Genomic DNA, 14,973 nt, shown 5'->3' with positions numbered 1-14,973 from the left:
AATTCATTTAGCATGACTCACCAATTGTTTGGCTTCTTCTGGTGTTCGTTTTGGCATTTGATCTAAAGATGGTTGCATTGTCAGAGGTTTCTCTAGCTGGTCCGGCTTGTCATGTAAATCAGCTTGAAGTCCATTTGTATAGACCTGTGGATTTCGTGGGCCGGCGATTGGACTTCGGATTTCTTCTTGGTTTATCAACACCAGTGTCTGGCTATATTATTAATAATGAAAAACAATTATATTTGTAATGTTCGCTGTGGGAATAATTTGAATGTGTAACCCTGACTATAATATAAGTAATGAAAAACACTTACATTTGTAATGTTCGGTATGGAAATAATTTAAATGTTTAACTAATTTGAACTTGTAACCTTGTTAAATATTATGTAAAGTATCTTATATAAACAAATTCTACAACCATTTATTTTGTATGCAACAATTTATTTTTCATAGATTTGTTATGCAATTTCTGATGAATAACATAATATTTTATAGCATATATAAACATATCAAAATGATTGACATTTTCGTCTGGGTATGACCAAAACTGTTTTATCTCAGCGTTTATAAAAGCAATACAAAAATGTTGCAAACGCCAGTTATATTACAGGTAAATAAAATGCTGAGATAGAACACATAAGTGGTTACATTGCACATATATCTTACTTTATATAAGTAGCAACATTTCCTCCGTCAGCTGAATACGGTGTAAATACATGCTGACTTTCTGCTATAGCACTTTGGATGAGGAACATCCGTTTATCTCCGTTGAGTATGTATCGGATCTGGGATGCTGATTTGAATGGCTCAGTCTGTTGGAGAAAAAAAACATTGTTTATATGAGCATCATGTTTACTGGCATCAAAATCAAAACAGGCTCATATGCATACATTGAAAGAAGTATAACAATCATCAAAGAACATTTATTCTAAAGCTATAGGCTATATATCATAAAAAAAAAACATATGTTGCACCGTTATATAAAGCATATAATACCATTCGAACAGCACCGTAGTGAAAGCCAAACATGGATCAAATTCGATACACTTCAAAGCAAAATGCACGATTCGTCTAAACGTAGATCTGTAATAAACTGAACGACCCATTACATATACATATCCCATCTCTTTCAAATCGTTCCAATTTGTGGCTTTAATACTAATACCCTTCTATATGCATACTTTGAATAATTCCCAGCTTTAATCATATATCTATATACATACCCTTTCATTTTCACACTGTGCACATTTCATTGCATTGAAGTAAGATCTTGTATATACAGGACGATCCAGACAACGTTTATAGTTTTTGATTTTAGTCAGGTACATGTATTTCTGGTCTTCATTGGGAATATCTGTTTCAATGTTGTATGTTGTTTCGCAATCACCAACAACACTTGGCTGAAAAATGAGATACATTGAAGCAAATAATACTAAACAAAGTCTTACATTTCAAATTATACAGACAAGAAATTTCAATTGGCTGAGTTTTTTTGTGTTGAATTTCCTTTTCATCACTATTTTTTTTTTGGAAGAGAAAGATGAAAGAAAGATGAAGTGCTCGGTGAGAATCACTGATCTTCGGCAGGAAAACTAGCTCTCCTAGAAAATTAAGAATGGAGTCGAACGCTGCTGCCTGCGAGGTTCGAAGTCAAGTCTTCTTTAAAAGAATATTATCCGGTCCTTAAAATCTTGTTAAGCATTCATTACGCTGTAGTGACACAAATGACAGTAATTTTTTATTTCTGATTTTTTAAACGCACGATAAAACCCCACCCCAAAGCCCCCTTCAGAAAAAAAATCAATATTAAAAAAATGTGCAAAAAATCGGTGCTTGAATTGATGTTTATTGCAAATGAACAAAAGGATAAAATAGTACCTCCATGACAGTATAGAAGTCTGTTGGAGAAAACCTATTACGATTAAGTTCCACCAAACGGTCTTTACTGCTGACAGACATCCTCTCCTCCAGATTCATCTCTAGTAAACTCAGTATACCTTTCTTTACATTGGTGGACCATGGATTATCCTCACTCTCACCCCTAATCTCCAGTACATGTCCTCTAATGTACCTGTGTTTCAATGATAATTAAATTTGATGTATTAAGGCATATTAACATGCAGTTTTATTCATAATGTTGACAATAGAATATTTTTTCATATTGTCTTTTAACCTGCAAATTTCTTGTATTTAAATGATTACAGTAAAAGCTGTAAAAAAGCTACCTGTTCAGATCAGGTTTTGAATATCTATACATTAAGTAGGGGTTAGCATAAGAAATTAATGTGTTACATCTTTAAACGGAATAAGCATAAGGAAAAAAAACCGCTGATCTCATTGAGTTCCAGGGATAATTTTGGCGATTATCTTAAGTTTAAGTATTATATCCAACTAACTTACTTGAACGTCATTGGTTTCATCAGATAGTCGAGCATCCATTTGGCCTCTGTACCACTGAGTTCTTCATAAACAGAGAGTTGTTCCCTAGTAGGGTTCTCGTTTTCAACCAAGCCGTTTAGTTTATAAAGATAAACTTTATCCATCTAAAAAATATACACAACATGTATGACGGGGTATAAGATGTTTTAAAGAATTTCAAGCCTTTTTTTTATTAGCAAGCATAGTTGTAAGAATCTTCGAACTATTTAACATAAAATAGATGCTTATATTATTTAGGTATCCAATAATTATTCTTTTTGTAGAATGATAAACTTTGATAATGAATAGCTGTTACGTCTCAAGATTGTCAATTTTAAAACCAATAAATACGTCTCTGTCTATCGAAGTCTTTCTGCAACTGGCAGTCTTCGACGTGATTCGAATTGGGTACTTGTGATTTTTCGAAGCAACTTTTAAAGAGTCTTATAATTTTCTAAACTAATGAAATAATTTAAATACTCGTCTGCGGCCAAACTTCGCACTGACAATTAAGTTCTGCCCTTTGATGTTTTTTGATATTTCAATTTGCTTCACCGTTGGGATTTTATAAATTTATAAAGGGCATATCAAAATTAATTAAGTTTTATTTATCAAAAACCATTTACCTACCTTCATTGTGACTCTGGATACTGTTTGAAACTGGAAACGGACATCAGATTTAACTTTCAGCCCAGAATACAACTTGCTACCTCCTGGCATTCCAGTTGCCAACTGAGCTTCATATTCGTAGACATATTCCGTGTTTGGTGAATATGCTGAAAATTTTACATTTGAAAAGAGGGAATAAAAGGTGTAAAATGAAAATAACACTGATAGTTTCGTGCGTCCGAAGTTTACCTCCACCAGAATAGCTCAAACCTTAACTTTTGAAAGCCAATGATGTACAAGACGTGAACAGCTCTACGACAAAAGGGTACATAAAAGAAAGTCAAAATTTATTTGAGTCAAGTAAGTCTGAGGGAGTTGGTACCTTAGTTTCCAATTTTTCTTGATATATCAACGGAGTATTTCGAAAATTATGTTTAAAATCATGTCCATACCATGGCTGGCTACAGAGTTGATGATATAATTCGGTAGTGATAGTCCAACAGTAGTGAACGCTACCCAGAGGTAATAAATTAACATAGCACTTGATCAATTTCGCCCGTTTGAAGTGCTCTTTATGGTTTAATTTCACCAGGAACGCTCAAACCTAAACTTTTGAAACTTTTAAGTATTTAACAAGGCAAGAGTTATGTGACTAAAAATAACAAAAATTCATCAAATGTATTTTCGTGAAGAGTTAGAACTGTTTTTTCTCAATTACTTCATACTTTATCAACAGAGAATTTACGATTAGTTTGTTAAAAATCAAATCAGTGAAAGGACACATTTGAGATATAGTAAAGTACGGGGTCATAAACTACACTAAAAACTGTCCAAGAATAATGCAACCTTATTTCCTTACCTACCAATATTTTGAGGAAATTCATAAACTTCCCTATTAAAGTCGTAAATTTTCGAAGTCCTTATAATAAATCATAATACACGCCAATTGAATGATAGTATAAAATTTGACTGGTACAAGACATTGTTTATGCAAAATCATGCACTGCATTGTATTCCAATTGTTCGCCTTATTACTTCGAGGCCAACACACCAAAGTCGTAGGATCTGACATGCTCATCTGGATCAATCGACATTATTAGTTCCAAAAGTCAGGAAAGACATTGATGTATCATGTAAAGATTGGGAGATGTGATTTGATTGCCAAGGAGACAACTGTCCACTAGATGTCAAATTAGGAGGACGTATATATTAATGTGTCATTAAAAACAATCACAAATACAGAAATTCCACGTCCACGTTTTGTTAAAAAAATTGCACTTAATTTTATGTTAATTACACTTATCACTAATTTTAACAATGGAGAAACACAAAATTTCTTATACAGATAAATATTCTAATCAGCCCTGGGAGGTAGAAATTCATTTAAAATTTGATAGAAATGTAAATTTGAGAATAATTTTGCTACAAAAAGAGAGTTCTTATTTACGTTATGTATCTTACAATTATCTATGAGATAATGCAATGACTAATAACATTGTAACAAACGATCACTAACCAAGGCATTTGATAAAAGTCAAGGGATTTAATTTGACTATTTTTCGTTTTTGTAATCGTTTGTTTTTCCTTCTGTATATACTTGACATAAGTCATTGCATCATTTTTATTGACTCTCGGATATTGAATTGAATTTAAAAAATAAAAACTAGCATACCTCGATCTACGCTCCTTTGTGAATCTAAAAAAAAAGAAACATTATTTTCAACTTTTATAGCAATTTGAAATTCACAATTAAATTATCTTTGCATTTTTTCACAACTTATCTTTGCATGTTTTCACAACTTATGTAAACTAAATGTAATACGTAAGCGTATTCATAGAATTCACTGTATTCAACCAAGAAAGTGTATAGAATAACTATTAAAATCCATGATTCTACGAAAGTGTTGCGAGGAAAATCTTTTGCAATATTTGTACAGTGATTATTTTTCCCTGTATACTAGTAATAATAATAAAAAAAAGTATGATATCAGAATAAACTTACTTATTAGTCCAAAGGCTAAAACGAAGAAATATTTCCAGTCCATTTCGTCCGTTAAATGGTTCGTTTGATCTCATCTCTTATATTTATACGCCTCACCATCGTGTGAAATATTCATTTCACATGCTTTGTTTTCAGTTCTTGTCACAACATTTCATGAGTGTTGCTAAAAACTTTTCACGTTAAATATCATATAGTTTTGAACAAGGACATATTTGCGTCATCAGAATTCAAGGGCATTGTTCTTACAACGCGTGTTAAGTTATAAATTGTGCAAGTCATATTTTACTCCCAATTTCGTCAATTCAATACTTTGATTTGTTTTAATTCTGTTTGACCATTTTTACTGATGCAAGATTGCATTTTTCATGACCACTTTCAGAGTTAAAATCCTTATTGTTTAGTGGTAAATAAACAGGTATATTAAGAATGGGTTTGGGTATAGTTAAAAAAATATCTTCAAAATTGGTAAAGAAAACTTTTGATTGGTACTCGTGGTATATTTCATCTGTTGTAAAGTCAGAAGTAACACTATAATTACATAGTGTGGGGAATATAATCTTACTATCACCCTTAAAAGAGGGACGAAAGATACCATAGGGACAGTCAAACTTATAAATCGAAAATAAACTGACAACGCCATGGCTAAAAATGAAAAAGACAAACAGACAAACAAAAGTACACACGACACAACATAGACAACTAAAGAATAAACAACACGAACCCCACCAAAACCTAGGGGTGATCTTAGGTGCTCCGGAACGGTAAGCAGATCCTGCTCCAAACCGACGAATCGTATCACCATGGTTTGATTTCGATAAGCACATACTAGTACATATATCTCCATTTTTTTGTTTGGATACACGCATACTTGTATGACTGGTTTGATTTGGTTAACACATACTTGTATCACTATGGTTTTATTTTCATAAACTCTGTTGATTTCGAAAAGGGACATACATCACCCTGATTTGATTCAGATGCGTACATAAATGTATCACCAAGGTCTGATTTAGATACTTCCATACTTGTATCACCCTGATTTGATTTAGATACGTACATAATTGTATCACCATAGTTTAATTTATATACGTATATACTTTTATCTCCATGGTTTGATTTATATTGTTCACGTTTTAAAGAGTTTTGGTGGATAAATGTCTCGTAATGGTCATCAATAATTTTCAACTTTATACTTGTTCGGCTTTTGAACTATTAAATCTGAGCGTCACTAATGAGTCTGATATATACACTCCGCCATAAGTTAAGCACCACCCAATTTAATTTCGAAATAATTATTTTCTTAATTATTTTTTTTATAAAAGAAATACTATATATTAAACCTATAAACAATAGGTAACTTTTGGATACAGGTAAAATGTCAATCGATTACATTTTGATTGTTCAAAACCAGTTTTAACAACCTGTCTTGTGTGTTTTTCGCGTTACTGACTAAACACAAATGATTTTAGCACGTGCATTTCACACTTGAATTAGCCATTGATATCAAACTTTTAAGATGGCAAGACGAAAACTGAGTATTGCGGAACGCTGGCAAGTTGTAGGTATGGCAAATACAGGTCTAAGTTGCCGTAGAATAGCGGTCCATTTTGGTGTTAACCACACTGTGATTATCAGGCTCGTGCAGAGATACCGACAGACAGGGTCAGTTGAAGACCGCCCTAGAGCAGGAAGACCACGTAAAACTACTCCCAGAAGAGACAGAAATCTTTCCCGGCAAGCAAGATTGAAACCTTTCTCGTCTGCTGATCAGCTTCGTAGACTTTGGCCTATTGGGGGTAGAGTAAGTGTGCGAACTGTGATACGTAGGTTGCATAGTTTCCGTCTAAGGGCTCGGAGGCCAATAAAGCGCCCGGAATTAACTTTAAGACACCGTAGAGCAAGACAACAGTGGGCTAGGAACCATCGCCGATGGACTTTACGCAGCTGGAGAAGAATTCACTGGTCCGATGAAAGTCGTTTCTTGCTAAAGCCCGTCGACGGCAGAACACGTGTTTGGAGGGAAAGAAACACCGCATATCGGGACAATAACATTCTTGGTACAACAGCTTTCGGTGGCGGCGGTGTAACAGTATGGGGATGTTTTCCCATGACTGTAAGCTTGATATGCATGTTCTTCACGGTACCCTGAATGGACAAAGGTACCGGGATGACATCCTGAACACCATTGTATCGCCTCATTTTGACAATCACGCGTTAGCTGATAGACCGGTCTTTCAAGATAACAATGCGAGACCTCATCGCGCACGAATTGTCAACGCATACCTGACGTCGGAATCAATAGACACTTAACCTTGGCCGGCCATGTCACCTGACATGAAGCCAATTGAACATGTATGGGACTTTATCGGCCGTAAACTTAACCAGAGACAACCAAAATGTGCAACAATACCAGAATTGAGGGTCGCTTTGGTACAGGAATGGCAGAGATTTTCACAGTATAGGCTACGACGACTTGTGCAAGGAATGAGGAGACGTGTATTGAATCTCTACCGGAAGCGCGGAAGCTATACACGATATTGACTTTATGAACCTTAATTGACAGTAAATGTATACTTGATTGTTTTCCAAAATGTTCAAAACTGTATCATTATTTGAAATTAATGAAAATGATCAACAAATTAAAACATTTTACAGGGATTTTAACTTGTTGTTTTTAACGTAAAATTGAAAGTTCCCTTCACACAGCAGAAAGCATAAAAAACCCTAACTTTCTTTTTTTTTATATACTTCACAATATATACATTTTATTTAACCAATGTCAACACGATTAACTCTTATTTTGGACTTGAACATTTCTTATTGATATTAACTTATGGCGGAGTGTATAGAAGAAACGCGCGTCTGGCGTATAAAATTATAGCCTGGTACATTTGATAACTATTAACAACATTGGTTCGATGCCACTGCTGGTGGAAGTTTCGCCCCCGAGGGTATCACCACCCCAGTAGTCAGCATTTCGGTGTTGTGCTTTTGAACTAAGTCTTATGAAGACGAGACACACGTCTGGCGTATTAAATTATAAGCCTGGTACCTTTTGACAGCTATTATTTGTGTGTTTCTTAGTCCTGTCATGCAATGTTGTCATTTTAATGTTATTTTTAACATTGCCATAAAAGCGGGAGATTTTGGCTAGTCACGAAACAAGGTTCAACCCGCAATTATTTTCTTAAAATGTCCTGTATCAAGTCAGATCTATGGCCAATGTTATATTATAGTTCGTTTCTGTGTGTGTTTCATTTACGTGTTTCTGTTGTGTCGTTGTTTTCCTCTTATATTTGATATGTTTCTCTCAGTTTAAGTTTGTAACCCGGATTTTTTTTTTTTCAATCGATTGATAAATTTCGAACAGCGGTATACTACTCTTGCCTTTATATGACATGAATATCAATTATTTGGTTATTTTATAAATGTACTGTTCACAAAAGTATGAATTATTCGAATGACTCAGGATTTTTATATCCCAGGCATGGATTACCTTAGCCGTATTTGGCACAACTTTTTGGAATTGTGTTTCCTCAATGCTCTTTAGCTTTATACTTGTTCGACTTTTACACTATTTGATCTGAGCGTGACTGATGAGTCTTATGTAAACGAAACGCTCGTCTGGCGTATCAAATTATAAGCCTGATATACCTTCGATAACTATATATGCAGTCATGCCACATTCCTTATTTTTATAGTCACTATCATAAAAACAAATACTAGTAAACGGAAATTGGTATTGGAAATACACATGAAAAATAAATGAACAATTTCTAGTCTATTGTGATTGTATTACTATATGATTTGTCAGTTTATGACTGTTGCTGTGACGCTTTACTATAAATGAATTATAGAAAATATATTTAGAGGACAACCAAAGACAATAAGTCAAAGAAAGACACACAGCTCCTGGTCATGAGAAATATAAACAAGGAACCACAATATGCTCGCTATACAGAAAAAGGATTCGCCATCACGAAACCAAATAGAACATAACGGTAAACTACGGTGTCCTGGATGGTCAGCAAGAAATGCTCCCTTACTGAAACCTGTCCACAGATTATGTACAATAATAAAGTATAAAACGTAGTTAGAATTATAAATCATAGTGAGATATTGTGTCAATAAAGGAGTCTGTCTACTAGAGATTAAGCAGAACTTAACTTTCTCCAATATTCATCTACGCTGTCCCAGGGGATAAAACTTGATTCTTTACTCTCTATATAAAGAATCAAATGATTTCTTGTAAAGTGATCAGGCTGCAGACGATATTAAAATAATATCACTTTCCAATTACAATAATTGGAAGTTCTAGCTTTCGCAAAGACGACAAAGGTCTAACAAATATACGTGGAATTCCTTAACTGAACTAAAACAAAGTACACAGAGACAGAAAAACAGACTTCTGTTATCTTAATTTGTTGATGAAAACATCATAAAATGCAGACGCACATTCAATTCGAACCAGACATGGCAATTTATTTAAATTATGTTAGTGTGTATCCGATGAATTTTTTAATGAAAACTGAAACATTTTTTTATACGGTTGATCCCGCTGCAACCGAGAAGTTGGTATATACGTACCATCTTACAAGAGGACGTTCACTACTTCTGTATAGAAATTTGATAGAAATTCATAGTTAATATGATAAACAATGTAAATATCATTATTATCATAATCATTAAATTTTCTATCGATTTTTCTTTAAATACTTTTTCTATTATTTTAGTGTTCTTGTTTTATTTGGCGACAATACTACCATATATTCTTGTTTTGGAAGACTTCACACACTTTTGAAATTGACCTGGCAGGTTACAAACGGAGATGTTAAGGGTAGACTTAGTGACCATTAAAGTCAAAACATAAACATATTTGGGTAGGTGTGTTAAGAAAACCTGTTCTTGTTTTGTTTTTTTAAATTAAATGTTAAGGTGCAAATCAGAAATACAAACTAGAAATTTTGTGCAAGTGGAGATAGTGTTCAGTGTGAAATGAAATAACAAGAAAAACTTGTATTGCTTAGTAAATTAATACGAAACGAATAAATAAAGAGTATTTTCTTTTCTATAATTTAAACATTTTACAGGCTTTACTATCAATGTTGTGTATTTCAAAGATTAATCATTGAACTCGAAGCAAAGTCCCTGAAGTGCTCTCTTGAACTCTTGTATCTTCTTTTCCAGTTTCGATATTCTGTCAAGAACAGCATACAACTCTTGGATTTTATCCTGGATAGTTTTTCCCTGCTTCTCGTAGATTTTAAATATGTGTTGTTCAATAAGAGTACATGACCTGCTTGTCTGAAAAGAAACAAAACAAATTGAACATCAACTTTCAAAATACTGAAAATAAGAATAAATGCTACACTAAAACTTATTTTCATACCTTGATAGTCCAATCAGTAATGTTATGTTTACATAGGTTTACAACTGTTTGAATGTTTGACATACCAGACACATTTTGTTCGAACAGACATTTGCATTTCCAAAAGTCGAATTTAAAAGATATTAAAGAAAACATAACGTTCAGATTGAGTTTTAACACAGGTTTAATACGATTCTTAAACTCTTCTTACCAACCTCATTTTCCTACAGTCAAAACAATATATTTTATGTCACTCTGAATGAGTATAATTTTATGAACTATGACTCAGTCACATTTAGGAAAAAGGTTAAATAAACTCATCATAGATACCAGGACTAAATTTAGTATATACGCCAGACGCGCGTTTCGTCTACAAAAGACTCATCAGTGACGCTCGAATCCAAAAAAGTTAAGAAGGCCAAATAAGTACGAACTTGAAGAGCATTGAGGATCAAAATTCCTAAAAGTTTTGACAAAACATCACATGCAATAACATATGTCCTTAAGAAACGGTTTAAGTATAAAAAAAACTATAGAAAATAGTGTGTACATAATTCAAATCACAACAAATGCTATATTGTCATATCATAGAAGATATGTAAGCGAACCAATACGAATTACAAAAAAATACAAGGCGTTGAGATGACCTACAAAGTTTTGACCATTTTATTACATGTTTGTTTTTCATTTTTGTAGTTGTTGCTTCCTTCGACTTTTATGGTCCGTTTTGTATGTCTCTTATTTTTATCCCTGTAAAAGCTTTTTCGCATTAAGGTAGATAGGGTGTCTTCCTCCATCTTGGATTTTGAAATACTAGAAAACAAGGTCTAGATCTTTGATGAAATGTGCAAATTTTTATAGTAGTAGGTAATTCATGTGTAAGAATTTTCATTATAATATAGAAAATGCCATGTTTGATCATATTTATGATTGTATTTTACAAAAATAAGAATTCTTGTGTTTGATTCATTTTTTTCCAACTTTGTCAAATAAGGGGAGGCAACTCAAATGCAAGGGCAGATAATCCAGATAGTGTTACTTTTACAATAGAATGTGTTAGGAATTTACCCATTTTTACATGTAGCAAGAAAACGAGTTCGGTGACCCCATTTTTTCTTTTTCTTATCTGAAAGCATAATATTGAAGCTATCTTCTCATATTTTATCTCAAAATTCTATGGTGTGGTTTGCGTTTTATGGCGGAAAAATGGGTTTTCCATGCATAATCTATACAAAATCTTGACAATTTTGAACAACCTGTAGCGTGAAAATAAGTCCGGTGACCCATTCTTTTTATTAATGTTTTTAAACAAGCAGGATATGAACTACATTTTGGCAAATTATTAAAAGATTCTATGGATTATAATTTAGACACCCCATCTACCTTAATATTGTTGGATTAAGGAAATTAATGTCAAAGTTTTCAACATCTTTCAAGTTAAAAAAAAAATACAAAGTACTCTAATAGAGGCTCAATCCAGTGGCTAAATCAAATCAATATAAAGGGAGATCGGTGTCAAAAATGTGGAAATGTGCACTAACGAACTTCCAGTTAGATCACGATTATACATTTGTTGATAAGTATAGAACTGTCATTCTATTTTAATAAAATGTATATTTTACATTACATGCAAAGTACATCGATCAGTTCAGTATGATTTTTGCTGTTTCAATTCTGTCCTTTATCAGTGGCCTTGCAATCTATTTTAGTTTTATTTTATGCGACATTTTGAGGGTGTCTTTGCCAGTGTTCTAAGTTACTGTGGTTCAGTTCACATATCTTACTGTAAACAATCAAGATATAACGTGAGGGTACCAGAATCACACCTATTTAGACAGTTGTTTTCTACTACTTGTGTTACTGATCCAGACACAAGTTACCCTTCTGTGTTTATTTTGTAGATGTATCCTCATTTATTACATCAATATTATTTTGAATCCAAATTGAATTATAGAAATATTGGTTTGAACCGACCTCTAAACGATCCATGATTCTGTAATGGTATTGAGGAGTACCCAAACTGAATTCATGCTTAAATTCGTATCCTTGAAATTAAATAAAAAAAAACAGATTCTTTGTTTTATTTCTTAAAATATTCAGAACAAATTGACATGTACGTCAAATCTTAAAATTATTTTGTTTAAGAAATGGATGCTCGTAACTATCAGATTATTACATGGCATTTTTCATATCGCATGTATTATTAGCCCTAGGTTCAATATCAGCCCAAGAGCCGCATGGCTCGAGGGCTGATATTGACCGAGGGCTGATAATACATGCGATATGAAAAATGACATGTTATGATCTTTTTATCATATGCTTCAACAGTAGAGAAAAATAATAGATTCATATATTGATCCTTCTACGTGGTTCCCGAAACGATGTTGAAAGAGTAAAAAGTTCACGGACGTCGGACCCAAAATTTGATACATTCAATATGAAATCTTTCTATCATATGCCTCAACAGAGAGAAGAAAAAAACACATTTTAATATGGACGAATCGACAAAAAAATAATTCAACAATATACATAATGAAAATTGTTTGGAAAAGTCGACTTTTTTAAAGTAACTTTCTAAATTATGTTTCAGAAAAACTTAAAAAATGCATTTATTTAATTATTTTTTTTTAATTTAATTTAATTATTTATACACAATATACTTTCAAGTATTCAAATAATTGTTTTGTACGCTACTTTGTAATGTTTTTTCACTGAAAACGTAGCATTGAGGTGTATTTTCCGGAATTTGCCGAGTATCACCGGAATGCCATGTGATAACGTTACGGAAAGGCATGTGATAACAATCGAAGCATGTGATAAACTTTTCATATCAGCCCGCTAAGCACCAATTCAAAAAATATGGAAAATACTTTAATTTAATGCTATTATCATACGGTAAAAATCATATGTTATTTAGTCTAAGTATATGATAAACATATTTATTAGCTCATCTTTAAAAGATAACTTTTTGTGGACGTCGCATGGTGACGTTTCCGTAAATTTACTTTTTCCGGTTAATACTTCGTCTGCTGATATTTACTGTAAACGTTTTATGAATATGTCAATATATTTACTTAATTGGAAGACGTCCATGATATCAAATGATAAAAAAGTACAAAGTATTTAGTTCCTAAGTAAACTTGTAAGATTGTGAATGTATTTTTTGCTCAAAAGGTACAATTTGGTGACCATGTCGTTACATGTATTGTAAGGTCAAAATCCAGAGTACTTTACACAAACGAAGCAATCAAAAGCATATTACAATTAATGATGTTTTGCTTTTCTCAAATAGTATCTTAAGGGGGCTCGCGGGTCTAAATCATTTTTTTTTTTAATATAGGATTTCGCTATATTTTTCTATAAATGAACTTTAACTTATACTTAATAGTAAAATGAAATTTAAAAAAATGGGGTCACCGTCCATTTACGCTCACAATCTGTCTTCGAAAGAAGCATACATTTTTGTAAAAGTACTTATTTTCGAATGAACTGATATGAGAAAAAGAGGCAATATCGAAATAAAAAAAGAACTGAATGACAGAAATCGCTAAAATTTGACAATTTTTTGGTTTATGTACAGCTTATTCGAAAACAACAATAAAAAATATAGGTCACCGATGAGTTAAAAAAGATATATCAATATTAATGCAAAAAAGTGGCATTTTTGCACCAAAGGGAGATAATTTGGAGCTTTTTCAATGATATCTACATTTTAAAGGTCACCTGGGGACAACACGAATTGGTTTTTTGGAATGATTTTTGTACCATATGATAAAGTAACAACTACTAAAGGTAATTAATAAAGTTTGTAATGAAAAATAAATGTTTAATATTTTTCTGAAAATCCTTTACCCGCGAGCCTCCTTAATAGGTGACTTTAGTCATAAACCAAAAAGCTTGCTTTATTTTTACGTTATTTTGAATTGTATAAGGGGATAGATTGAAATTTAATGTATCGATATAATGTGTGTGTGTCTATATAATTATTTGTTATAGTATGTGTCCATATGTATTATTGTAAAACACTGAGGGAACTCCCGGGCTTTTGGTCATAAATCTTATCGTCCACAGGGTAAGCGTCTTCTGTCATTCATGTCAATTTCGAAAAAATAAAAAGTTTATTGGTGTCCCCATTACTTTTGCTGCTTATGTCCACATTTTGGACGCTGATCGATAGTTTTCTTTGGCAATCAAACCCGTGACATCTTGTTATTCTATTATTTAGTTGTTTCGGAGTATCAAGTTAGGCAGCAACCATTTGATTTTCTGAGGGGGGGGGGGGGGGCTATGGTTTTTTTTTCTGTACAAACTTTTTTTTTCGCCTGCGGCGAAAAACAATCTATTTTTTTCGCGACAAGTCAAAAACAATTTTTTTCTTTCAATTCTAGCATTACATATAGTGGCAGCTGAGGGTGAAACAAACAATTTTTTGTTCTCAGAATCAAAAACAAATTATTTTTTTCTCCAAAAACTGGAAACAAACTTTTTTTTCCAAAAAAAACCATAGCCCCCCCCCCCCCCCCCCCCCCCCCCCGAAAATCAAATGGTTGCTGCCTTATTAAGTGCTATTTTCATT

General features: G+C 32.9%; 2 protein-coding genes across 3 annotated transcripts in view; both read right to left on the bottom strand.

Moving 5' to 3' along the window:
- The window catches only part of LOC139502885 (uncharacterized), a 37,716-nt gene extending 32,529 nt beyond the window's left edge, over positions 1–5,187 (bottom strand). For both annotated transcript variants that reach the window (XM_071292532.1, XM_071292543.1), the window contains exons 1-8: positions 5,030–5,187; positions 4,700–4,723; positions 3,049–3,194; positions 2,401–2,543; positions 1,879–2,071; positions 1,224–1,400; positions 667–812; positions 22–211 (exon numbers count right to left, since the gene is read on the bottom strand). In XM_071292532.1, the coding sequence (XP_071148633.1) occupies positions 22–211; positions 667–812; positions 1,224–1,400; positions 1,879–2,071; positions 2,401–2,543; positions 3,049–3,194; positions 4,700–4,723; positions 5,030–5,072 (1,062 nt within the window). In that variant the 5' untranslated portion in view covers positions 5,073–5,187. The remainder of the gene's footprint in view (positions 1–21; positions 212–666; positions 813–1,223; positions 1,401–1,878; positions 2,072–2,400; positions 2,544–3,048; positions 3,195–4,699; positions 4,724–5,029) is intronic.
- Positions 5,188–10,079: 4,892 nt separating this feature from the next.
- The window catches only part of LOC139503111 (synaptonemal complex central element protein 2-like), a 57,790-nt gene continuing 52,896 nt past the window's right edge, over positions 10,080–14,973 (bottom strand). The window contains exon 4 of the mRNA XM_071292815.1: positions 10,080–10,333. Within this exon, the coding sequence (XP_071148916.1) occupies positions 10,151–10,333 (183 nt within the window). The 3' untranslated portion in view covers positions 10,080–10,150. The remainder of the gene's footprint in view (positions 10,334–14,973) is intronic.

This window comes from Mytilus edulis, chromosome 1, assembly GCF_963676685.1.
Source record: "Mytilus edulis chromosome 1, xbMytEdul2.2, whole genome shotgun sequence".
NCBI lineage: Eukaryota > Metazoa > Mollusca > Bivalvia > Mytilida > Mytilidae > Mytilus > Mytilus edulis.
Note: the sequence above shows the minus strand (reverse complement) of the source record. Positions and strands in the feature narration are given on the sequence as shown.